At 47.1% G+C, this 26,851-nt stretch overlaps 1 protein-coding gene across 5 annotated transcripts in view; it reads right to left on the bottom strand.

Annotated features, from left to right (window-relative positions):
* The window catches only part of LOC121291477 (discoidin domain-containing receptor 2-like), a 169,023-nt gene that overhangs the window by 28,990 nt on the left and 113,182 nt on the right, over positions 1-26,851 (bottom strand). For all 5 annotated transcript variants that reach the window (XM_041212709.1, XM_041212708.1, XM_041212713.1 and 2 more), the window contains 9 exons: positions 25,616-25,718; positions 22,672-22,900; positions 20,048-20,195; positions 18,060-18,165; positions 16,667-16,853; positions 14,369-14,615; positions 12,940-13,086; positions 10,924-11,093; positions 7,154-7,361 (listed from right to left, as the gene is read on the bottom strand). In XM_041212709.1, the coding sequence (XP_041068643.1) occupies positions 7,154-7,361; positions 10,924-11,093; positions 12,940-13,086; positions 14,369-14,615; positions 16,667-16,853; positions 18,060-18,165; positions 20,048-20,195; positions 22,672-22,900; positions 25,616-25,718 (1,545 nt within the window). The remainder of the gene's footprint in view (positions 1-7,153; positions 7,362-10,923; positions 11,094-12,939; positions 13,087-14,368; positions 14,616-16,666; positions 16,854-18,059; positions 18,166-20,047; positions 20,196-22,671; positions 22,901-25,615; positions 25,719-26,851) is intronic.

Here is a 26,851-nt window from a genome sequence, read left to right as displayed (position 1 = left end):
AAAAATGTTAATATGGCCATAACAAAAACAGCCCAAGGGGGTTCATTTCTAGAGGGATGGAATTGAAAAGCACAGGAGTTATGTTAACTTGGTGATCAAGGGAAGGAGTAGGATTAACTTGGTTAGATTGCTCAGTTCTGGTCTCCATATAATAAGGATGCAGGGCCGTGGGAGAGGGTGCAAAAAAAAAAAATACCAGAACTGAGAACTTCTACTTATCAGGATTGATTGGACAGGCTGGGGCTCTTTTCGCTGGAAAAGAGAGGACTAAAGGGTGACCTGATTGTGGTAGGGGCCATAAGTAAGATGGTCACTAATAAATCCAATCAGAAATTCAGGAAAAACCTCATTACCCAGAGAGTGGTGATATTGTAGAACTCACTATCACAAGCACTAATTGAGGTGAATGGCTTAGATGCATTTTTAAAAATGTATTCTTCCACGCGATGTGGGTGTCGTTGCATATATTGCCCATCCCTAATTGACCTCGAGAAGGTGGTGGTGAGCCAACTTCTTAAACTGCTGCAGGCTGTGTAGTGTAGGTGGTACAGCTCCAAGTCAGGATGGTGTGTGGTTTGTAGGGGAGCTTGCAGGTAGTGATGTTCCCATGCATCTGCTGCCCTTGTCCTTCTAGGTGGTAAAGGTTGAGAGCTTCAAAAGTGCTGTTGAAGGAGCCTTGCTGAGTGGCTGCAGTGCATCTTGTAGATGGTACACACTGCTGTCACTATGCGTCGGTGGTGGAGGGAGTGAATGTTTATTGTGGTGGATGGGGTGCCAATCAAGCGGGCTGCTTTGTCCTGGGTGGTGTCGAGCTTCTGGAGTATTACTGGACTTGCACTCATGTAGGCAAGTGGAGAATTTTCCATCACACCCCTGACTTGTGCCTTGTGGATGGTGGACAGGTTTTGGGGATTCAGGAGGTGACTTACTCTCCACAGAATTCCCAGCCTCTGACCTGCTCTCATAGCCACAGTATTTACATGGTTGGTCCAATTCACTTTCTGGATAATGGTAACTTCCTGATGCATTTAACGGAAAGCTAGATAAACACAAGAAGGAGAAAGGAACAGAAAGAGATGTTGTTGAGTTAGATGAAGAAGGGTTACGATAAGCTGTCAATATATAACAAAGTTTTGTTGGGAGTATATGTAGAAGATTTCCTTCATATCTCTTCCATGCAATGTTGTGAACACACAAAAATGTCTGGTGGAAAATTCACTAGAAATCAGGGAACTCCTATATTTGAGAGGCTGATCAGAGCTTATTTGTCACTTCATTACTTGTTCGGTCAGCTGGGGTTTTCAATCCCATAAAGGTGCCCACCAGGGTAAAACCTCTGTGCAGTCAGTGGGCCATGACATGCATTAACTTGGCAATAGAGCAGGAAACACACTTCATGTATCCAATGAACTACATTCACACTGCATCAAATGGCCTAGAACACACATGGTTCCTGTATTCAATGACCTACAAAACATGCTTCATGTATTCAAAGGCACTGAACAATTGTTTCAAGCATCCAATAGCGTAGAACACACAGCTCCTGTGCCCAGTAGCCTAGAACACGTGCTTCCTGTGTCCAATAGCCTGACACACATGGCTCCTGTATCTAATAGCCTGGAACACATGGCTCCTGTATCTAATAGCCTGGAACACATGGCTCCTGTATCTAATGGCCTAGGACACATAGCTCCTGTATCTAATAGCGTAAACACATGGTTCCATCATCCAATAGCCTAGAACACTTGGTTCCTGTATCATGGCTGATTAGATTGTGGCCTCAACTCCACTTTTCTGTCTGTCCTCCATAACCCTCGGCTCCCTTACCTATCAAGAATCTATTTAACTCAGCTTTGAAAATATTCAATGACCCAGGTTCTACTGCTCTCCGAGGAAGCAATTTCTATAGACTAACGACCCTCTGAGAGAAAATTTTCTCTTACAAGCATGAAAATTAGGAGGAGGCGGCCATTTGGCTCCTCAGACTTGCTCCGCCATTCAAAATGTTCATGGCTGATCTGGCTGTGGCCTCAACTCTATTTTCCTGTCTACCCTTGACTAACAAGGGAGTCAAAGGGTATCAAGAATCTACCTCTGCCTTAAAAATATTCAATGACTCTGCCTCCACTGCTCTTTGGGGAAGAGAGTTCCACAGGCATATGACCCTCAGAGAAAAAATTCCTCCTCATCTAAGACTTAAATGGCAGATGCCTTATTTTTAAACTGTGTTCCCATAGTTCTAGTCTCTCCCACAAGGGAAACATCCTTTCAGCATCCTCCTTGTCAAGTCCCCTCAGGATCTTATATGTTACAATAAGATCACCTCTCATTCTTCTAAATTCTAGTGGGTCCAGGCCTAACCTATCTAACGTTTCCTTATAAGATAACCACCACCTCCCATCCCAGGAATCAGCCAGATGGAATCTCTGCACTGCTTCTAATGCAATTATGTCCTTTCTTAAATAAGGAGACCAAATCTGTACACAATACTCTACATGTGGTCTCACCAATGCCTTATACAATTGCAGCAAAACATCTGTACTTTAATATGTCATTCCCCTTGCAATAAATGATGACATTCCATTTGCCCTCCTAAGCACTTGTTGGACCAACATACCAACTTTGTGAGCTTCATGTATAAGGATACCCATATCCCTCTGTACCTCAGTTCTGCAATCTCTCTCCATTTAAATAATATGCTGCTTTTCTATTCTTCCTGCCAAAGTGGACAAGTTCACATTTTCCCACATTATACTCCATCTGCCAAATTTTTGCCCACTCACTTAGCCTATGTATATCCCTTTGCAGACCCTTTATGTCCCCTTGACAGTTAATTTCCTATCTATCTTTGTGTCATCAGCAAATTTAGCAACCATACATTCAGTTCTGTCATCCAATTCATTGACACACATTGTAAATAGTTGAGGTCCCAGCACTGATCATTGTGGTCTTATTTTGTGTAGTAACCTTTGATATGGCACCTTATAAAATGCCTCCTAGATATCTAAGTACACCACATCCACAAGTTTCCTGTTATTCATGTTGCTTGTTACTTCCTCAAAGAACTCTAACAAATTAGTCAAACATGATTTCCCTTTCACAAAACCATGTTGACTCTGCCTGACTGCATTAAGGTTTTCTAAGTACCCCGCTATAACCTCCTTAAGAATAGATTCCAGCATTTTCCCAGTGACAGATGTTGAGCTAACTGGCCTGTAGTTTCCTACTTTCTGCTCCCTCCTTTTTTCAATAGAGGAGTTACATTTGCTATTTGCCAATCTGATGGGAACTTTCCAGAATCTAGGAAATTTAGGAAAATTACAACCAATGCATCCACTATCTCAGCAGCCACTGCTTTTAAGATCCTAGGATGAAGTTCATCAGGGACTGGGGACTTGTCACCCTCTTAGTTCTGATGATTTTCTCAGTGCCCTTTCCCTGGTTTTAAGTTCCTCTCTCCCTTTCACCTCTTCATTCACATTTATTTCTGGGGTGTTATTTGTATCCTCTACAATGAAGGCTGAGGCAAAATATCTGTTCAATTCATCTGCCATTTTCTTATTTTCATTATTAATTTCCCAGATTCACTCTCTATAGGACCAATGGTCACTTTACTTACTTTTTTTCCTCTTTAAATACCTGTGGAAACTCTTACTGTTTCTATTTCTAGCTAGCTTTCTCTCGTACTCTAATTTGTTCCTCCTTATTAATCTTATAGTCATTCTTTGCTGCTTTTTTATATTCTGTCCAATCTTCTGACTCCCACTAACCTTCATGGAATTGTATGCTTTTTCCTTAAATTTGATACTATCCTTAACTTCCTTAGTTAGGATGGTGTGTCCTACTCTTAGAGTCTTCCTTTCTCACTTCTTTCTCCAATAGCCACAACACGTGGTTCCTGTAACCAATAGCCTAGAGAACCAATAGCCTAGAGCTCATGGTTCCTGTATCCAATACCACAGGACACATGTTCTTTGAATGCAACAATGAACTTTTTAATCAAACATGCTGATCAGTTTGCTCCTTAACCTTGCCATTGTAAACAACACCCCAAATTTTCCACAATAAAAAGGTCACTGAATTGTGCGAGACTGAAAAAAGGAAAGACTTTAATTTATATAACCCTTCTCATGTCCCAAAGCTTCACTGTTGTATCGTAGGAAACTCAGCACCAATTTGCACACAGCAATGTCCCAGAATCAGATAATGCCCATATTATCTACTTCAGTGATATTGGCCTGGAGACCAGAGGGAAACCCCGGCTCTTCTTTGAAACAATAGCTTGGGCTCTTTTCCATTCACCTATGAGGGCAGGTAGGACCTGGTTTTCACTTCTCAATCGAAAGACGACACCCGCAGCAGTACAGCACTCCCTCAGAACTGCATTGGGAAAAAAACAAAAAAACTGCGGATGCTGGAAATCCAAAACAAAAACAGAATTACCTGGAAAAACTCAGCAGGTCTGGCAGCATCGGCGGAGAAGAAAAGAGTTGACGTTTCGAGTCCTCATGACCCTTCGAGTTCTGTCGAAGGGTCATGAGGACTCGAAACGTCAACTCTTTTCTTCTCCGCCGATGCTGCCAGACCTGCTGAGTTTTTCCAGGTAATTCTGTTTTTGTACTGCATTGGGAATGTCAGCTTGGATTCTATACTCAAGCTTCTGGAGTGGGATTTGAATCCACAACCTTCTGCCCAGTGAGCTACATCTGACCCAGACTAAGTCAGGACTGAAACTTAGTAATCCATTCATTCTGGGGTTACCAAACTGCCTTCAGTGGAGACTGCTGCTTGCTTGTCTAGATCACAAAACCAAGGAGCAAAGAACTGAGTAATTTTTGTTCTGGGTCTTACAAAAACAAAGGTGATTTTGTGAGCAATAGAAGCCTTGAGAGACATCATGGTTGCAGACACCAGTATTCTGCCCATGGCCTAATCATTGAAGAAGTGTATCACCCCAACTGGAATTCAGACCTTTGTCACAAAACAATAATAGAACCATAGTATCATACAGCAACAAATAAACCCATTTATTGTCTTGTCTTTGCCAGCTCATTGAAGGAGCTTGAACAGCTCCAACAAATGTCCCCTGACCCTTCTCTGCTCCAAGGAAAACATCATCAGTCTTCTTTTCACTCATTCACAGGACGTGAGTAACACTGGCAAGGTCAGTATTTGCTGTCCATCCCCATCGAGAAGGTGGTGGTGAGCTGCCTCCTTGGATCACTGCAGTCCATGCGGTGCAGGTACACCCACGGTGCTGTAGGGAGCGAGTTCCAGGATTTTGACCCGGGGAGGCGAAAGAAACAACGATATGGTCCCTAGTCAGGGTTGCGTGCGGCTTGGAGAGAGGGGAACTTGCAGGTGGTGATGTTCCCATGCCCTTGTCCTTCTAGGTGGTAAAGGTTGCGAGTTTGGAAGGTGCAATCAAAGGAGTTGGTGGTGTTCCTCTATGCCTTGGTACAAACTGGAATCTTTCATCCATAACGCCACTCTAGTAAATCTCCTTTGCTTCCTCTCAAAACCTTGACACACTTAATCAAGTATCGTATCCAGAATGAGCCACAATTTGCCTGCTGGGTTTAGTAAAGGATTAGGGTAACCTTGCTTTTGTACTCTATACCTAATGGCTGCACTTTGAAATGCATAAGTTGAATCATGTCTCAGAAAGCACGCATGACAAATGAATCCTTTTTGACTGATGACCAATCATCCTGTCCCATGAATTAGATTTGTATACAACAACAACTTAAATTCATATAGCACCTTTAACGTAATAAAACGTTCCAAGGCGCTTCACAGGAGCATTATAAAACAAAATATAATACCAAGGTCACATAAGGAGATATTTAACCAGATGACCAAAAGCTTGGGCAAAAAGGTAGGTTCAAATGAATGTTTTAAAGGAGAAAAGCGAGGTAGAGAGGCGGAGAGGTGCAGAAAGGATATTCCACATCTTAGGGCCTAGGCAACTGAAGGCACGACCACTAAACGTGGAGTGACTAAAATCAGGGATGCTCAGGAGGCCAAGATTAAATGAGTGAAGATACCTCGGAGGGTTGGAGGAAATTACAGGGAAAATGGAGGGAAGAGGCCATAGAGGGATTTGAAAACAAAGATGAGAATTTTAAACCAAGAGCCAACGTAGGCTGAGAACGCACACAAAATGATAGGGGGATCGGACGTGGTGTGGGTTAAGACACAGGCAGCTGAGTTTTGATGACCTCAACTTTTGGTGGGGGTGGGGGTTGTGGTGGTAGAATGTGGGAGACTGACTATGAGTGTGTTGGAATAGGCTAGTCTAGAGATAATGAAGACATGGATGAGGGTTTCAGCAGCAGATAGCTGAGACGGGGTGAAGGATTTACCGAGTAAAAGCTAAGATGTTATGGAGTCCATGACTTCGCCATTCCCAGATTCAGAAGTTTCCAGGAAGCTTTCCGGAAACTTTGGTGGAAGGCTGCTAGGTTTCAAAAACAGAGAACAAAAGGAAGTTCTGAAGAACTTCTGAAATGGAAACTGCAATTACGGTAACTCTGAAATAATACCAGAACATAAGAGCCTAGGTACAGGAGAAAGCCATTCAACCCCTCGACCCAGTTCCACCATTCAATTAGATCATGGCTGATGTCTGTCGTAACTCCATCTATCTGCCTGGGATCTGCAAACCTTCAGCCCCTAGTCTAACAAGAACTTATCAATCGTAGTCCAGTTTGACCTCCAGCCTTGACAGCTCTTGAGGGAGAGAGTTCCAGATTTCCACTACCCTGTATGTGAAGAGGTGCTTCCTGATGTCACCCCTCAATGGCCTAGTTCAAATTTAAAGATTATTTGACCTTTCTTCTAGATGTCCCCCACCAGAGGAAACAGTTTTTCCCTAGCTACCCTGTCAAACCTTCGAAGCATCTTAATCATCTCCTGTATATGAAAGACCCTGTTGTCTTGTTCAGGTGGATATAAAAGATCCCTTGGCATTATTGGAAGAAGAGTAGGGCAGCTCTGCCAGAGTCCTGGCCCAGCCTTTGTCGCTCGACCAACGCCATCCGAACAGATTGACTGAATGGTCGCTGATCTCCTCCTTTTCTTCCTAACAACATACACCTTAAAGGGCCATTCCTTTCCATGACTGGCCTGACAAGCCCTCTTCACGCCTTACCTGAGTTCTCAGCCCCTTGCGGCAGGTCAGGAAGCTTCATACGAAGTCGGTTGGGCTCCTGGTACTCAAGGTCACTCGAGCTGATGCGCTCGTACAGGTTGGAATGGTGGTTTGCAGAGGCGCTGGGCTGCGTGTTGTTGATGACGATTGTGTCACCGGGCACGGAGAGCCGGACGGTGAGGTCATCGTCCAAGATCCTGCGTTGTGCCTGAGGAGGAGGAGAGGAGCACATTAACGAATGGGAGAGGGTGGGGTTTGGGGAGCAGGATAAGGTTACCAACTCTGATTGGGGCGTTTCCGGGAGGTTTCTCACCTCAGAGCTTCACGCCTGGTCAAACAGTCATGTCGCACAACTGCCAGATAATGACTATCTCCAACCATTTTCTCTTCACGTTCAATAGCATTAGCACCACTGAAGACCCCACCATGAACATCCTGGGAGTTACCATTAACCAGAAACTGAACTGGACCAGCCATATTAATACTGTGGCTATAAGAGCAGGTCAGAGGCTGGGAATTTTGTGACAAGTAGCTGACCTCCTGACTCCCTAAAGTCTTTCCACCATCTACAAGTAACAAGTCAGGAGTGTAATGGAATACGTTCCACTTGCCTGGATGAGTGCAGCTCCCACAACACTCAAGAAGCTTGACACCATCCAAGCCAAAGCATCCTGCTTGATCAGCTCTTTAAACACTCACTCCCTCCACCACTGACGCATAATGGCAGAAGTGTGTACCATCTACAAGAAGCACTGCAGCAACTCATAACACCTGCAAACTCTACCACCTAGAAGGGCAAAGGCAGCAGATGCATGGGAACACCATCACCTGCAAGTTCCGCTCCAAGCCACACACCATCCTGACTTGGAAATATATCGGCTGTTCCTTCACTGCCGCTGGGTCAAAATCCTGGAACACCCTCCCATGCACCTACACCACATGGACTGCAGCAGTTCAAGGTGGAGGCTCACCACCACCTTCTCAAGGGCAGTTAGGGATGGGCAATAAACGCTGGCCTTGCGAGCAATGCTCACATGCAATCACAGAATAAAGGAAACAGCCTCCCCACATTCCTCCCTTCCTCAACAGCTCCAATAAGTTTTTTAACTAATGAAAATGACAAAAAGAGCACACGCATAAGGGCCGAATTTTCGTCTGGGTGCGGAGGAGGGTTTCATGCGTGAATGGCCTCACTTAAGTTTTTTTATTGGAGCAAATCAGATTTTTTTCTCTGCATTCCCTACCATTTTCCTCTGACCTTTTCTGTGGGTTGGGAATGTCTAGTGTGCAAAATGCACCCATCACAACCGCCACCCCTCCCACCACCCACAGCTCCGCCCACACGCCATTTTCGTCTGGGGTTCTGGAAACACGCCAGGTTTGAGAGTTTGCGAAAAAAAAAGCCTGCTGAGGAGTCAGGAACGTTCTGAAAGGTAAGTGTACAATGTTTTCACACCTTCAAATGTCATGCTGAGACATGGTATTGCGATTAGATGTGTATTAAAAGCAGTGAATAATCATTGGGATCTGTCCTTTAAAGGTTACACTGACCCTTACGTTGACCAGCATTGTGTTGTTGCTGTTGAGATTAAATGTTTTTCCAAAGATCTTAAAATAATTTTTTTTTTTATTCATTCATATGATGTGGGTGTCGTCGGCCAGGCCGACATTTATTGTCCATCCCTAATTGCCTTCGAGAAGGTAGTGGTGAGCCGCCTTATTGAACCACTGCAGTCCATGTGGTATAGGTGCACCCACAGTGCTGTTCGGGAGGGTGTTCCAGGATTTTGACCCAGCTGCACTGAAGGGACAGCGATATATTTCCAAGTCAGGATGGTGTGTGGCTTAGAGAAGAACTTGCAGGCTGTGGTGCTCCCATGCACTTGCTGTCCATGTCCCACTCAGTTGTAGAGGTTGCGGGTTTGGAAGGTGCTGTTGAAGGAGCATTCTCGTGGCTCTAGAAGAATGTATGTAGTGCACACTGGGTGAGTGACTATGGGGCTACATTGGGCAGAGGGGACAACATGAGGTGTCACTGGGTGACATGGGTGATCGTAGAAAGCATGGAGGATATATTGAGGGGGGGGGGTGGGGGGGGGGAGGGGGGCATAGAAGCGCCACCTGTTGACATGGGTGACCTGAGGGAGCATGGAGGGTACATGAGGAGTGTGAAAGATTTGGTCTTTAATTTTCAATATTGCCCCTATGGCCTGTTCTTGCCGGTGATGCCTGCAGCTGTACCCACAAGATTAATCTTCCATTCCTGGAGTCTCCAGGGTCAACTTGGAGGAGTCGAGAGACAACTCCGAGTCATAGTCCGCACAATGCCTGATGCCCTGGAGCAGGCTGGATCAAATCTTCCCTGGAGCAGGCTGGATCAAATCTTCCCTGGAGCAGGCTGGATCAAATCTTCCCTGGAGCAGGCTGGATCAAATCTTCCCTGGAGCAGGCTGGATCAAATCTTCCCTGGAGCAGGCTGGATCAAATCTTCCCTGGAGCAGGCTGGATCAAATCTTCCCTGGAGCAGGCTGGATCAAATCTTCCCTGGAGCAGGCTGGATCAAATCTTCCCTGGCAACTGAATGCAGAGTAATAAACCCAGCACCAGTGGATACAAGTGGGTTAATGGGACCGGGACCACACCTTCCGCCCGAACAGCTCAGGAATAAACTGAAGAACAGGAGAAATTTAATTAAAATGCAACATTTTCAAAAGGCCTTTGATAAGGTCATGAAGTCAGAACATGTGGTGTGAGGGCGTAAGTAGCAGAATGGATGGTGAACCGTGGCCGAAACAGGAAACTCAACTTGCTAAAGGTGGAAAGTGGTACTTCACAAGGACCATACCATTCACCCATTTACATAAACGATATAGGGACTTAGAGACATAGGAACATGAAGTGGCTATTCAGCCCCTCAAGCCTGTTCCATCATTCAACAAATCTGTGGCTGATCTGTGCCCCATATCCCTCAATACCTTTGGTGAGCAGAAATCTATCAATCTCAGAATTAAAATTAACAACTGATCTAGCACCATCTGCCATTTCCTGAAGGAAGTTCCAAATTTGCGTGTGTGAAAGTCTTTCCTAATATCACTCCGGCTCTAATGTTTAGACTTTCCCCCTTTAGTCCTAAACTCCCCAACCAGTGGAAATAGTTTCTCGCTATCTACCCTGTTCCCCTTAGTATCTCGGAAATTCCAATCAAGTCACTCCATAATCTTTGAAATTACTGGGAACAGAATTTAAATTTGTGGAGTCTTTCCTTAAGATTTTCCCCTTGCATTGCAGGCATCATTCTGGCCAATATATCTTTCCTAATGAGTGGTGCCCCGGACTGCTCACAGTGCTCCAGCGCGCAGCAGAAACAGGGCTTTGTATAATTGAAGCATGATTTCTACTGCCTCATTTTCTATTCCTCTAGATTTATCCTCCGGAATTAAGGCCCCTACTTTTGTGCTGCCCCACCCCCCCCCCCCCAACCCCCAACCACACACACACAAGGAGAAGCAGCTTCTCTATGTCTAACCAATTGAACTGCTGAATAATGCTAAAGGCTTCTACCTCAGCCTTCCCTTTTCTATATGAATGAGCCCTCAGCCAGCTTAACCTTTCCTGGTAGCTATAACCTCTCAGTTTTGATATCACTCTCATAAAGCTGGTTTTTGCACCTTTTCCAGTGCCTTGAGGGGGTCCGAACTGTTTACAGTATGCCAGGTTGTGGCTTACAAGGTTTAGGGAATTCCCAGCCCACACTGGGCCCCGAGACGTACCTTGCCAAGGATCTTCTTCCAGTATTGCCTCCAGAGGATGATGAAGATGACAATCAGCAGGAGGAGGATGATGGCCACGAGGCAGCCAATCAGGATGGCGGTATTGCTGCTGTCGGCCTTGGGGACAGGCCGGCCAGCGTTTGGGGAGAGGTAGACAGACGACTCAAGATCTGGGCACAAAGACAAGACAATGTATGCGTTGGTACAAGAAGAAGAAAGATTTAAGCAGCATTACCGTGCAGCTTGACCCATGGCTCAGTGGGTAGCAACTCTTGCCTCTGACTCAGAAGGTTGTGGGTTGAAATCTCAGTGAAGGAGGGTGGAGAAGATGGTGGCATAGTGGTAATGTTACTGGACTAGTAACCCAGAGACCCAAGCTAATTTTCTGGGGTTCAAATCCTACCACGGCAGCTGGTGGGATTTAAATTCAATAAATAAAATCTGGAATTGAAAGCTAGTCCCAGTAATGGTGACCATTACAACTATCATGGATTGTTGGTAAAACCCATCTGGTTCACTGATGTCCTGTCACCCTTTCCTGGTCTGGCCTACATGTGACTCCAAGCCCACAGCAATGTGGCTGATTCTTAACTGCCCTTTGAAATGGCCCTAGCGAGCCACTCAGTTCAAGGACAATTAGGGGTGGGAAACTAATGCTGGCTTTGCCAATGATGACCACCTCCCAAGAAAAGAATAAAAAAAAAACCCACTCCAGAGACTAGAACCCCCAGTTTAACACTGCATTCTTGGCAATGTTGTCTTTCAGATGAGACGATAAACAGAGTGGCCCCGTCTGCCCTCTCAGATGGACTTAAAAGAGCCCACGGCACCATTTTAAAGAAGAGCAGGGAGGGTATCCACAGTGTCAGCTTTATCCTGGTCGATAGAGCTCTCGGGTCTAAATCCAAACATTGTGGGTTCGAGTCCCACTCTGGAAACCTGAGCATAAAAATCTAGTCTGACACTTCAAGTTCATTATGGAAGGAGTGCTGCACTGTCAGAGGTGCTGTCGTTTGGGTGAAACATTATCCTGATGCCCTGTCAGCTGGATGGAAAAGATCCCAGCTTTTGAAAGTGTCCTGACCAATATTTGTCCCTCAACCAACATCACAAAAACAGGTTCTCTGATGATTATTACCTTGTTGTTTGTGGGAGTTTGCTGCACGCAGATTGGCTGTAACTATAACAGCGACGATACTTCAAAAAGTACTTGCTTGACAATAAAGCACTTTGGGATGTCCTGAGGTCATGGCAGGCACTGAAGTACTCGCCTAGCTTTTGTACTCAATCTCTCAATATGGGCCTGTTGAAAACCTACCCTGGGCCATCACTACCTCTGCAGCTCTATGATTGGACTGTATGGTGTAGGAACTCTCTCATTGCTGCCCTCAAAATGCACAGCAAAAAAAAAACAACTTTTTAATTTGAAATCTTTTACTTTTTTCTACAAATCTAGGAATATTTCCACTGACTTTATATTAACGGCGATACGACCGATGCTGTTCAAGCTGGTGGCGTTTCCTAGCAATCAGAACAACCATACTTGATGTATCCATGGGGATAGGGGCCTACAATAAACTCTGCAAAGGAGCTTTCAATTTCCTCCCATTTGCCTTGACTGCCTTGTAGATCAAAATCTGTCTAATTCATTCTTTAATATATTCAATGGCCCAGCCTCCATGGCTCATTGAGATAGAAAATTTCAAAGATTACTGACTCTCAGAGAAGAAATTCCTCCTCATCTCTGTCTCGAATGGGAAACCCCTTATTCTGAAATTGTGCCCCCAGTAGTAGGTTCTCTCACAAGGGGAAATATCCTCTCAGTATTATAAACTCCAATGAGTTTAGGCCCAAACTGCTCAACCCTTCCTCATAAGACAACCCCTTCATCCCAGGAAGCAACCTTATCTGAACTGCCTCCAATGCAAGCGTACCTCCCCTTTACATAAGGAGACCAAAGCTGTACACAGTATTCCAAGTGCAATCTCACCAGCACAGTTGTAGCAATAACATTACCTAGGTTACTGATGGTTGGCGTTATGGCCTCCGTGAGCTGATAACCGGCAGTTGCCGTTCCTGCTGGAGGAACGAGGGTCTCTCTTTGCCGTGGGGCGGGAGCTCGAGGCTGTAGGCCGGGGACGAGGGGGGTGGTGGGACTGACACCTAAGAAAAACAGAAACATTTAGGTGAATGTGAACGAGTGCACAGAATAACAGTTGAAAAGAATTCCACTTGCGTCACTTGACCTCCCTCAAGGTTGCCAATCCCCTCCAGCATCAGTCCTGGCATCTCCTGGAAGGAAAGTCTAGCCTCCAGGACACCGCTGGGAGCAAAATCCAAACTAAACGGTTAAAAAAAACACGTTTTCTTTGAATGCATTTGTTCATATGTTGAAATATATTTAAAATAGGTGGGGGGGGGGGGGGGGGCGGTGGGGGGTAGGAAAAAAACCTGCTTGGCTGCTGGTCTAGAATCATCCAACCAGGGAACGAATGGTCTACTTGCTTCCCAATTGGCTGGGAAGGTGATACACCATAAGGATGGACATATTGGTTGACCAATGGCGTGGGAGTGTGGGAGCAGGGTGGTTGGACGCAAGTGGTCATGTGATCAGACCTCCATGAATTGCGTTGAACCACAGTTGGCAACCTGCCTCGTAAAATGGGATCAATTAATAAACTCTGCCCCTGTAGTGAGCCGACTTACATTTGCTTGGCATTATTTTCACTTCTAGGCAACTTCTAACTGCAAAAACTGCAAAAACTGCAAAAACTTCTAACTGCAAAAACTGCTCTAGCTTCTGGTTAGCAGCTGAGGAATATCCATCACTGGAAATCACGACCGCCCTATTGCCATTTTCTCTGGGTTCCTAGCTGAGGAAAGGGCAGTGGAACTGGCTTCCTCAGCATCCAGTAATCCTTCAGTTATCGACCAATTGATCAGGCCGACTATCGCTACTCTCTCCACCCTGGGCCTGTGCGTCTCAAGAAAACATCTCCTGCTGTCCTCAAACCGAGTGGAGCTTAAATGGTCTGCAAAGAGACAGTCGACTCTCATTGGGTCAGTTTGAGACAGGCAGAGAGCGGTGCCGATGGGGAAACGAGAAAATCAGGGACGCACGAGGCCAGAATTTGCTGGAGGGCAGGGATCTTGGAGGGGTTTCCAATTAATAGAAGATTACAGAGATAAAGGGTGGCGGTGGTGAGGCTCTAGGGGATTTGCAAACAGGGTTGAGAGTTTTGTAAGGGTTGCTGTATAAACCTGGGAGCCAGGTTAGGTCGGCAAGTGATAGGCGAATGGGGACTTAAGTGTCGTCTCCTCCATTGATAGGAATTCTACCACGTACAGTTCGGGCAGCCACATGATAGGGCCTTGGCTACTACCCTGCACCAAAGTCCTGGCGAGATATCCCCGGCACCCCACCCCCACCCCCACCCCGCCCTACCTGATTGGAAGGTAATCTCGCTGAACATCATCCACGAGTCAGCAAAGTGAAAGTGGCAGCGTATGGTCTGAGCGGCCCGGTGATTCAGTGGCACCGTGACGTAACGGGCGCTGGGGTTTTTATTGTCCAGGACCATCGTGGTGCTGACGTGCTCGGGCTCCCAGGGAACAGAGGAGCTCGTTTTGAAGTAGCAATCCACCGATTTAAAAATCTTCACCTGCCTGGAGAACATGTTATTGCAATGGACCTGGGGGGTGGGGTGGGGGGTGGGGGGGGTAAAGATTTAGGCAAAGAGATTAGTCATTGGAACAAGGAGCAGGAGTGGGAGTAGGCCATTCGGCCCCTCGACTCTGTTCCACCATTTAATAAGATTATGGCTGATCTGATAGCGACCTCAAATCTGCATCCCTCCTTCCCCCCGATAACCTTTCACCCCCCTCACCTGTACCCCGCCCTCGTTTACCAAGAATCTATCCAACTCTGCCTTAAAAATATTTAAAGGCCCTGCTTCCACCACCTTTTCAGGAAGAGAGTTCCAAAGACTCATGACCCTCAGAGAGGAAATTTCACCTCATCTCCGTTTTAAACGGGTAGTCCCTTATTTTTAAACCGTGGCCCCTGGTTTTAGATTCTCCTACGAGAGGAAACATCTTCTCCACAGCCACCTTCCACAAGACCCCAAAAACTAAAGAACTGGGGGTGCGGGGAACGGGTAGGCCATTCAGCCCCTCAAGCCTGCTCCACCACTCAATAAGATCATGGCTGATCTGATCTTGGCCTCAACTCTACTTTCCTGCCTGCCCCTCCTTCCCTGCACCACCGCACCCCCCCCAACCCCACCCCAACAACCCCACCCCCCAACCCCACCCCAACAAGCCCACCCCAACAACCCCACCCCCCAACCCCACCTCCCCAACCCCACCCTAACAACCCCACCCCCCAACCCCACCCCAACAACCCCACCCCAACAACCCCACCCCAACAACCCCACCCCCCAACCCCAGCCCAACAACCCCACACCCCCAACCCCACCCCAACAACCCCACCCCCCAACCCCACCCCAACAACGCCACCCCCCCAACCCCACCCCAACAACCCCACCCCCAACCCCACCCCAACAACCCCACCCCAACAACCCCACCCCCAACCCCACCCCAACAACCCCACCCCCAACCCCACCCCAACAACCCCACCCTACCATAACTCTGGATTTTATAGTTCAAAAGCCTGTCTGACTCTGCCCTGTATATATTCAATGACCCAAGGCGTAATTTTATGGTCCTGCCGAAGCCAATGGGCCTTTGAACAGCTTGCTCCATTTTATGGCCCCGCCCCCACCACGACAAATTCTACCCCTAGTCCCCACTGCTCGCTCTGGGGTAGAAGATTCCAAAGACTCTCTTGTGAGAAGAAATTTCTTAGTTATAAATGTGTCCCCCCTTATTCTGAAACTGTGCCCCCTCGTTCTAGGTTCCCCCAACAAGACCATAAGACGTAGGAGCAGAAGTTAGGTCATTTGGCCCATCGAGTCAAGGGGAAACATCCTCTCAGCATCTACTGTGTCAAGCCCCTTCAGTTAGCATGCAGGTACAGCAAGGGAAGCAAATGGATATTTGGACTTTATTGCTGGGGAATAGAGTATAAAAGTAGGTAAGTCTTGTTCCAACCGCACAGAGCATTGGCAAGTCCACATCTAGAGTATTACTTGCAGCTTTGGTCTCCTTATTTACGGGGATATTCTTGCATTGGAGACAGTTCTGAGAAGGTTCATGGCTTTGATTCCTGGGATGAAGGGGCTGTCTTATGAAGAAAGGTTGAGCAGATTGGGCCTATACTCATTGGAGTTTAGAAGGAGATCTTACTGAAGCATCTAAGATCCTGAGGACGCTCGACAGGAGAGATGCTGAGAGGATGTTTCCCCCAGTGGGGAATCTAGAACGAGAGAAATAGGTTCAGAATAAGGGGACACCCATTTAAGTCCTGGATGAGGAGAAATTTCTCCTCTCAGCAGGTCATTAGTGTTTGGAATTCTCTACCCAAGAGAGCAGTGAAGCCTGGGTCGTTGAATATATTCCAGGCTGAATTAGATTTTTGATCTACAAGGGAGTCAAGGGAATTAAGGGGGGATGGCAGGAAGGAAAGTGGAGTTAAAGCCACAATCAAGATCAGCCATTATCTTATTGAACGGTGGAGCAGGCTCAAGGGGCCGAATAGCCTACTCCTGCTCCTTTTTCCTATGTGCTTCCTTTTTTATGCTCGACACTCAGGCTACTGGTCCTAGAGCAGCCACCATCATACCTTCATGGAGCTGAACACGAAGACCTGCTCGAACTCGAACTCGATCTCCACGAATCCGCTGCTCATGGTGCTGTTGTGCCAGCCCACGTAGTCATAGCCAGGATGGACCCACAGCTCGTGGCTCTTGGTGAAGTCGTCCACGCCCAGGACCCCGTCTGTAAGCTGGCCCAGTCCCCCGTATTGTATGCTAAGGAAGGGAGGGGACAAGCCTGCAGTTAGAGTTCGGCCGCTCCAAAGAGAGACGAGAGAGGATTCTTGTTTTATTTTTGCGTGCATGACGGGGTGTGGCAATCTGGACTCTCCACCGTGCGCATCGACCCACCCACCCAAGCCAACAACCCCCCCCCACCCACCCTGCCCCATCCCACCTCCCTCCTCAAAAGGGCTGGTGTGGATGCTGAGGGTCAATTGAAATGTTCAAGACTGAGAGTGATAGGACCGATGTTGGGTAAGCATTTCAAGAGATATGAGCCAGGCACATGGAGTGCAGATTAGGCATCCTGTGATTAAATGGCTTGAGGGGCTGAATGACCTTCTCCTGTTCTTATGACTTGTGCAAGTTTCCTAAACAGCATGTAAGAGCTCCCAGCTATAGCGTGCGCACGTGTGTGTAAAAACATGTTGGTACATAAATGTGATTGCATATATTTGTGTGTATGTGTTTTTGTACGCGTGCAAACGTGTGTACTTGTGTGTGCAATTTTGTGTGTTTGTGAGCGTACACTCGTTTGCACGTTTGTGTGTACACTCGTTTATGTGCTTTTGTATACATGTATTTTTGTGTGTTTGCATATGATTGTGTGTTTGCATAAGCGTTTATGTTGACACACATTTTTTCTGTTGCTTGTGTATATATATTCATGTGTCTGTGTGTGCTTATGGATATACTTATATACTTATATACTTACAAATATAAGTATATGTGTGCACACCCATGTTTGTATATACGTCATGGCTTGTATGTGTACACATATTTGTATGCAAACGTGTTTTATTTGTATGTTTTGTGTGCTTGTATATATGTGTCTTTGTGCATATGCTTGTGTGTTTTCATAAACATTTGTGGGTGCTTATGGGTGCACATGCTTATCTATACACAAGCACACACACACACACACACGTGTTTGTGTGTATGCCTGCTGGTGTGAACACATGAACGAGTGTGCACTTGCGTGCCTACACCTGTGTTTGTGTGTGCGTGTTTGCATTCATCTGTTTGTGTATCATATCCTGTTTTGCTGCGTGTGTTTTGTAGAATTCACCATTACTGAGCTACTTCAGTTGGATTTTGTGGGATCGAGGCACTGGCTGTAGGCTGGACTTGGGCTACAGGCAATGTGGGCTGCAGTTCTTAATCCCGTTTACTATGGCTGCCTGACACAGCAGAGTATACCTTGAAATTCGGTGTCCGTCGTAAGTGGAGTCATTAAGGTACACCAAGGGCAGGCCTGATACATTCATTGTCTGGCCCATAGGAATTCTGTACGACTTCAAACCATCTGCCAGGGAGACAAGGAGAGACTTGGGTTAAGCCAGGTGTGGCAAGGCTGAGCAGGTAATAAGCGTGCACTTGCAATAGTGAGTGTGCTGGTCAGTCTGCGTCTGTGAGTGCACTGCTATCTCATTACATGTTGGGCGAGCGAGTGTTTGGATTGTTATGTCTATTATTCAGAGAGATTAAAGAAACTGCAATGGTTCTCCTTGGAGCAGAGAAGGTCACAGGGAGATTGAAAAGAGGTGTTCAAAATCATCAGGTTCTTTTCCATTCATTCATCCAAAGGTTTATTTAATTAAAAAATCAATTTTCGCCATGGCTAAGGGCCAAACTGAGTTAAGTTTTGCAATCAATCAATGCCAATAAAATATAAAGACTGGTAGAAAGAAGAGTAAAGTAACGTATTGGCCATCAAATTAGGGCCTTTACTTATCAGGGTTCAATGTTTATTTGTCATCAGAGTTTGTTCATTGTGCGGGTGAGGTGTGGAGTTGGACCATTCTTCAATCTTGTTGTTTTACATCTTAATTCAATGGGTGGTTTTGAGTTCCGTAGCTGGTAGCTGCTGTGAGATCTGTCTGCAGGGAACAAGTAGTGAACTTTGGACAGCACCAACAATCTTGCGGAAGAACAGCAGGGTTTTTTTTTTCCATTCGTTCACGAGATGTGGGAGTCGCTGGCTAGGCCAGCATTTATTGCCCATCCCTAATTGCCTCTGGAGAAGGTGGTGGTGAGCCGCCTTCTTGAACTGCAGCAGTCCCTGTGGTGTAGGTGCACCCACAGCGCTGTTAGGGAGGGAGTTCCAGGATTTAGACCCAGCAACAGTGAAGCTAGTGGTTAGCATCTGGTCTCGAGTGTCTCCAGACCGCAATCGTGGAAGGGATTTGCGTAACTCTGGTAATTAGGGCCAGGAATGACTGTGCAGGGCCTTTGCTGAACAATTTCAATGGATTCAGGGGATTATTTTATCACCTGTCAGCGGTTTGAAGGGGGTGCTTTGGTGGGCGGGGGGAGGTCACATACAATTCAGCGGGTGGCCTGATTGCCACCTACCTGCCCACCTCTGCCCCTACCACAATTTTACCAGTGGCAGGGGTGGAGTCAGGAGCTCTGCCCTGGGCCACTGGACCAACTGAGGCCCTTAAGTGGCCATTATGGGCCCCATTCCGCCACCACTGGAATTTAACCATCGGCAGGAAAGGCCCATGATGCCCACTTCGGGGCCTCAGTCGGCCCAATGCCAAGCAGCCAGTCCAGCAAGAGTCCCTGTGCAGGCTGGTGCAGGCAAGGGGCAGTCCCTCGTTCATGGTTTTCAACCATCCTGCCATGGAGGTGTTACCCACCCCCTCCCCGCCAGCCTCCCCACCCATCCATGGACTCTCAACCCCCTCCCCCTCACCGGGGTCCAGCAACATCCCATCACCACCCCTCCACACCACCCAAACACAAAGTCGCAACCCAGCACGGCTGGCCTCCTCAAGCCCCAAGTGCAGTACTGGTCGTGACCACTGCTCTACTGAACATTTCAGAGGACCGTCAAGAGTCAACCACATTGCTGTGGGTCTGGAGTCACATGTAGGCCAGACCAGGTAAGGACGGTGGATTTCCTTCCCTGAAGGACATTAGTGAACCAGGTGGGTTTTTACAACAATCGATGGTGGTTCTCATAGTCACCATTACTGAGACTGGCTTTTTAATATCCTAGATTTATTAATTGAATTTAAATTCTACCAGCTGCATGGTGGGATTTGAACCCACGTACCCAGAGCACTGGCCTGGGCCTCTGGATTCCTAGTTCACTGACATTACCACTATGCCACCATCTTTCCCTGCTACAGCTGAGCCAACAATCTGGTGACTTGGGAAAGAATTAGATCTCCACTCACCCAGCCAGGGGCAGCCGTACAGCTCCACCCTCATGCACACACTCATTATACGGTCCGCCATTGGGTAAAACCGCACGTAGCGGGCAATGATCGGGGGGCCCAGGTCCTTCAGCACAATATCATAGGGATTTACATTTCCTTTGATAATCTGCAGGGGGGAGAAACAGGAAGTTAGTGTGGAAGCACGCACAAAACTCAATCAAGCTGCTTGAAAATGCTGTCACCCATCGGGAAAAGCCAGAGCTGAGGGTTCTATAAAAATTCTTTCATGGGGGTGTGGGCATCGCTAGCAAGGCCAGAGTTTGGTGCCCATGCCTAACTGCCCTTGAACTGAGTGGCTTCTTGGCCATTTCAGAGGGCAATTAAGAGCCAACCGCACTGCTGTGGATCAGGAGTCACATGTAGGCCAGACTGGGTAAGAATGGCAGATTTCCTTCCCTAAAGGGGATTAGAGAACCAGATGGATTTTTACAACAATCGATCCTAGCTGTCATGATCACCATTACTAAGCTTTATAATCACTGTTGATTGAATTTAAATTCCAACATCTGCCGTGATGGGATTTGAACCTGTGTCCCTAGAGCATTGGCCAGGGCCTCTAGGTTACTAGTCCAGTGACGTTACCACTACACCACTATGTCCCCCTATATAACTATCAGGGAAGATTGAACTGGCTGGGGACTTTTTGTTCTGGAAAAGAGAAGGCTGAGGGGTGACCCGGTGGAGGTATTTAAAATGGCGACAGGATTCAATAGGATAAACGCAGACAAGATGCTTCCACTTGTGGGTGGAGCCCAGAACCAAGGCCCATAAATTTAAGACAGTCACACATTCATCCAATCAGATGAATAAACTTCCTTACCCAAAGAGTGGTGAGAATATGGAACTTACTACCACAGGAAGAAGTTGAGATGAATAGCATTTAAGGGGAAGCTAGATATGTACATGAGGGAGAAAGGATTAGAAGGTTTTGTTAATTGGCTGAGATGAAGAGAGGTGGCTTGTGAGAAGCTTAAACATAAGCACGGGCCTGATGAGCTTGGCCTGTTTCTGTGCCATACGTTCTATCTAATTCTATGTAAAACTGCGACAAGACTTAGTCAATAACTTGCTGCACAGCACAGCGAATGGGGGCTTGGTTGAATAAACAGCCCCTAGAAGAGAGTATGGGGATCAGTTGAACAAACTGCCCCTCAACTGGTGATTCAGGCGTTGGTTGCATAAACCATAATTCCGCCTGATAAATGGGAAATATAGTTTAAAGGACTGCCCATAGTGCAGGGGACTCATCGAATAGGCAGGTCAACCACTGCATCGTTTCGGGCTTTGGGTTGAGTGGATTGTCAACCAGTGCAATGACTATGGACGGGTTACCTAGACCTTCAACCGATAAAGTGAATATGGGCTGATTGAACAGATTGCCACCCAGCCCAATGAAGATTAACTCACTTGCAGCAGATTTCAGTCAGTGCAGTGGCTGCATGGATCTTTCATGGGTTGTGGGCGTCTCTGCCAAGACCAGCATTTGTTGCCCATCCCTAATTTCCCTTAAACTGAATGGCTTGCTAGGCCATTTCAGAGGGTTGTTAAGAGTCAACCACGATGCTGTGGATCTGGAGACACGTAGGCCAGACCAGGTAAGGATGGCAGATTTCCTTCTCTGCAGGACATTAGTGAACCAGATGGGGTTTTTACGACAATCAATGATAGTTTCATGGGTGCCAATATGGAGACTAGCTCTATAGTCCAGATTTGTTTTATTTATTAATCGAATTTAAATTCTGCCAGCTGCCGTGGTTGGATGTGAAACCATGTCCCCAGAGCATTAACCTGGTCTCTGGATTGCCAATCTCCCCAAGTCCAAGGACCATTAGTAACAGGCATGGGATGGCTAAGACAACAATGCTCCTCCATCTTGTCTATCAACGTGCTACCTCTGCCTGGAACCAAGGTGAGTAGAGTGACAGCTCACCTTTAAGGCCCTACCCCTCACACTAAAAGAAAGACTTGCATTTATGTAGCACCTTTCACAACCACCATATCCCAAAGTGCTTCACAGACAATGAAGTACATTTGTAGCATAGTCACTCGTGTCATGTAGGAAAGATGGCAGTCAATTTGCACACAGCAAGCTCCCATAAACAGCAATGTGACAATAGGCAGATAATCTGTCTTTTGTGGTATGGATTGTGAGATAAATATCAGCCAGGATACTGAGGATATCCATCCTGCTCTTCTTCAAAATAGTACCATGGGGTGCACCACACCCAACTGAGGGGGTAGAAAGGACCTCAGTTTAACAGCTCACTAGGGGAAAAAAAATGATACCTGACAGTGCAGCACTCATTCAGTACTGCACTGGAGTGTTATCTTTGATTTTTATGCTCAAATCTCTGGAGTGGGAATCGAATCCAAAATCTGCTGAGTCAGAGGCGAGAGAGCTACCCAGTGGGGCCAGGGCTGATACCTCAGGTGGGTACTTGCACTCATGTGTACGTAGATTCAAAAGGTCAAAGGTTAATCGGTCAAAGGTTAAGCAAACACCACCTACACACACACACACACACACACACACACACACACATACACACACAGCAATTCCCCAGGTACGCACACCTCTTTACCTCTACTCCCCTCCGATCCTTCCAGGTCATCCACCTCTTGCCGTGCCGGCTGTACTGCAGCCCATAGAATCGAGCATACTCATTGCCATGCCCGTTGGAATGGCGGCCCTGCGTGCCCACCAGGGTGATGAAGTAGAGCTTGCGGAGGTCAATCTGCAGGAACTCAGTACTCTGGCGAAACACGGACTTGGCCGGGCACCAGGCCCCATCGCCGTGCTCTGTGCCCAACCTGCGGATTTCAATTCAGCAACATTTAGTGACAGACAGAGGGAAGGCTGAGTGGTGGTGGTCAGTATACCTCCCTTCAACTAGTTAAGCTGCCAGCTAAATTGTTAGAGGACTGACAGGATTAATCTCTTCCACTAAAGCCAATTTGTTCGATGGGATTTGTTTTAACTTCCACCAATGGTGCAAATCGGGAGGTGGGGCAAGGGGTTGGGTGGGGGGGGGAGGGAATGTCGGATCGGCCTCCTGTTATATACCTTTCTCAATTTTTCTTCCGTGGCGCTGTACAGCACAGGAGGAGGCCACTCAGCCCATCGTGCCTCTATAAAAGAAGAATCAAAAATTTTTTGGTTCTTTTATGGGATGTGGGCATTGTCTGGTGCTTGATGCCCATCCCTAATTGCCCTTGAACGGAGTGGCTTGCCAGGACATTTCAGAGGGCAGTGAAGAGTCAACCACATTGCCATAGATCTGGAGTCACATGTAGGCCAGACTGGGTAAGGATGGCCGATCTCCTTCCATCAGTGAACCAGAAGGGTTTTTGCAACAATTTATGATAGTCGTTATGGACTGTGACTAGCTTTATATTCTAGATTTATTAATTGGATTTAAATTCCATCAGCTGCCATGGTGGGATGTGAGCCCATGTCCCCTGACCAGAGAATGTCTCGCTCGGCCATTTCAGAGGGCAATTAAGAGTCGACTGCATTTTCCATAGAGCCTGGAGTCGCATGTAGGTCAGACCGGGTAAGGATGGCAGATTTCCTTCCCTAAAGGGGCAATAGTGAACCAGCTGGGATTTTACGACAATCGGTAAAAGCTTCATGGTCACCGTTACCGAAGCTAGCTTTTCAATTCAAGATTTCTTTGGTTATGAGTTGAGTTTAAATTCCACCAACTGCCATGGTGGGATTTGAAGCTGTGTACCCCCAACCCGGGCCTCTGGGTCGCTAGTCCAGTGGCATGATCACTATGCCCCCGTCTCTGAGGGCTGATTCCCTTCGCTGAAGGACCTGAGTGAACCAGGTGGATTTTTATGACAATAATTTATATTTATGTTTATATTAGTACATTAACATTTCCCGACTACCATGGCAGGATCTGAACTCATGTCGCCAAGGCATCAGGCCTGGCCTCCGGATTACTAACCCTGTAACATTACCATTATGCTACTGAACCCCCTCCCCTGCCCCCCAGCTTCAATATAATATTTCGATAGGCTGAGATTAAGCAGGGTTGGGAGAAAACTCATGTGGAAGACTTCGGACGACTGACCTGTTTCTGTGCTGTGAAATTTCACGTCATTTGTTGGAATGGGAAGCCAGGGTGGGAGTTTAATGGGCAGCAGATTAGGAATTTCCTGGTTGAAGAGTTAAAAAATCACTCCTCATAGCTCATTAGGAAGGCGAAGAGGGCAGTTAGGGGGATGATGGTGTAGTGGTAATTTCACTGGACTAATAATGCCGAGGCCCGCGCTAATGCTCTGGGGTCACGGCAGCTGGTGGGATTTGAAACCAATTAATAAAATCTGGAAGTGAAAGCTGGTCTCAGTAACGGTGACCATGACAACTATCACCGGTTGTCTTGAAATCCCATCGGGTTCACTAATGCCCCTTTAGGGGAGGAAATCTGCCATCCTTACCCGGTCTGGCCTACATGTGACTCCAGGCTCCACAGCAACGTGGTTGACTCTTAACTGCCCTGTTAAACAGCCTGGCAAGCCACTCAGTTCAAGGGCAACAATTAGGGCTGGGCAACAACTGCTGGCCTTGCCAGCGGCGCCCACATCCCACAAAAGAATAAAGAAATCGAAAGATGGATTACGCCCAATCCAACTGAACGGAGAGACGCTAAGCCAGCCCGTCCCACCCAATCACAACGAAGCCTCGACCTGGTGTTGTCCAATATGTCCACCACCCCCACCCAGCACCAATATGCCCACCCACCCCGCCATGTGCTGAATCGGCCACAGACATGTGACAAATTGATGCTCTGGCCAGGCGAGGGGTTTAATCTGATGGACATTATGGGCTGCCGCTGCATCCTTCAAACTCAGTCTGCCACAACCCATGTCCGTGTAAAAAGTGGAAAATCCTGCAGAAGAAACAGTCCTCAACATTAAAAACACTGTGGCCTGGTTCCATTAAGATACACGGTAAAGTGACCCCATTGAAGGGAGTGAAAGCATGTTGAAAATTTTAGTTGATACGGTACAACTGGATGCTGTGCGGTAATTGCTCTGACTAAAAATATCCTTTGGCGGAGCTGCTGTCACCATGCAGAGCGTTATTGCTCCTACCCCTGTTTGTCCTGCCCCTCAATCCCAGTTCATCTCTTCGAGATGTTCACCAGATTCACCCCCAGCCTTTGCATATATTTTGTATTGTGGCCAATGTGCTGATCGCCATGAGTTTCGTGAGCGTCAAAATCCTTCTGGGCAACACTGGCAACTGGAATCAGGAGTGGGCAAATTCACTCAGGGCTGTCACTGGGCCACGTGGGGTTAAAAGCAGGCTAGCCCTGGGCAAACCACCGTCGATTCTGTGGATGACTGGACATGACGTGGCCCCAGGATGAGGGAGGCAGATGGGACTTTCGGGGGGGAGGGGCGTTTGTGGGGGAAGGAGTTGAGGACCAGAGTGGCAGTTAGGGCCCTCGGAGTGGGTGGGGATGGAAGGGGGGGGGCGTGGGTTAGGAGTTAGGGGGACTGGGGCGTTACCTGCCATGCTTTGCTGCTGTCGAGTCGGACCACATGCTGGAAGCAACGATGTCTTCATCGGGGATGACGGAGTCCTGCATGCCCAGTGCAAACCGGCAGCGCTCTGAGGAGAGACACAGAGAGAGAGGTGGCTCAGTTAGATAGTCTCATTGCTGCACTGTCGATTACTTGATTGTCAATTCATAGATTCCACAGAGAGATCACCGGATACAAAAAAAGACCAATGCATATCTGGCTCAAGTTATAGGAACATTGGATTTAGGAGCAGGAGTAGGATATTCAGCCCTTCGAGCCTGCTCCTCCATTCAATGAGATCATGGCCGATCTGGTTGCGGTGTCAACTCCACTTTGCAGTCTGTCTTCCCTATAACCCTTGACCCCCCTTGCCTATCATAAATTCAGTGACTGAGCTTCCACCGCTTTCTTGGGAAGATAATTCCACAGACTAATGACCTTTTCAGAGAAAAAAGTTTCTCTTCATCTCCATCTTAAAAACGGAGACCTTTCGTTCTTAAATTGTGCCCCCTGGTTCTAGTCTCCCCCACAAGAGGAAATATCCTCCCGGTATCCACCCTATCAAGCCCCCTCAGGATCTTATAAGTTTCAATAAGACCATCTCTCATTGTCCTAAACTCCAATGGGTATAGTCCCAACCTTTCTTCATAGGATTAGCCCTTCATCCCAGGAATGAGTCGAATGAACCTTCTCTGAACTGCCTGTAAAGCAATTATATCTTTTTTTCAAATAAGGGGACCAAAACTGTACACAGTACCCCATACATGGTCTCACCAAGGCCCTGTACAGCTGCAGTAAAACGACCCTACTTTTATATTCCATTCCCCTTGCAATAAATGCAAATGATTCCAATTGCCATCCCATCTTCTACCATCCTGCCTTTTAGGGGAAGCTAGATAAGCACATGAGAGAGAGAGAGGGGAGCATGAGAATATGCTGATATGATGAATCACAGAATTGCTACAGCACAGGAAGAGGCCATTCAGCCCATCATCCAGCCCAGCTGAATGAGATGTAGGATGGTGGGGGAGAAGGCTGATGTGGAGCTTAACCACCAGCTTAGACCAATTGAAATGGCCTGTTTGTGTTTTTCTTAAATTCCTGCTTGGGACGAAAGTGTGGAGGGCTAGCCCAGCATTTTAGCACCCATCCCTAACTGCCCTTGAGAAGGTGGTGCTGAGCTGCCTTCATATAATTTTCTTTCATGGGATGTGGGCTTTG

This window comes from Carcharodon carcharias, chromosome 19 (genome assembly GCF_017639515.1).
Source record: "Carcharodon carcharias isolate sCarCar2 chromosome 19, sCarCar2.pri, whole genome shotgun sequence".
Lineage (NCBI taxonomy): Eukaryota > Metazoa > Chordata > Chondrichthyes > Lamniformes > Lamnidae > Carcharodon > Carcharodon carcharias.
Note: the sequence above shows the minus strand (reverse complement) of the source record. Positions and strands in the feature narration are given on the sequence as shown.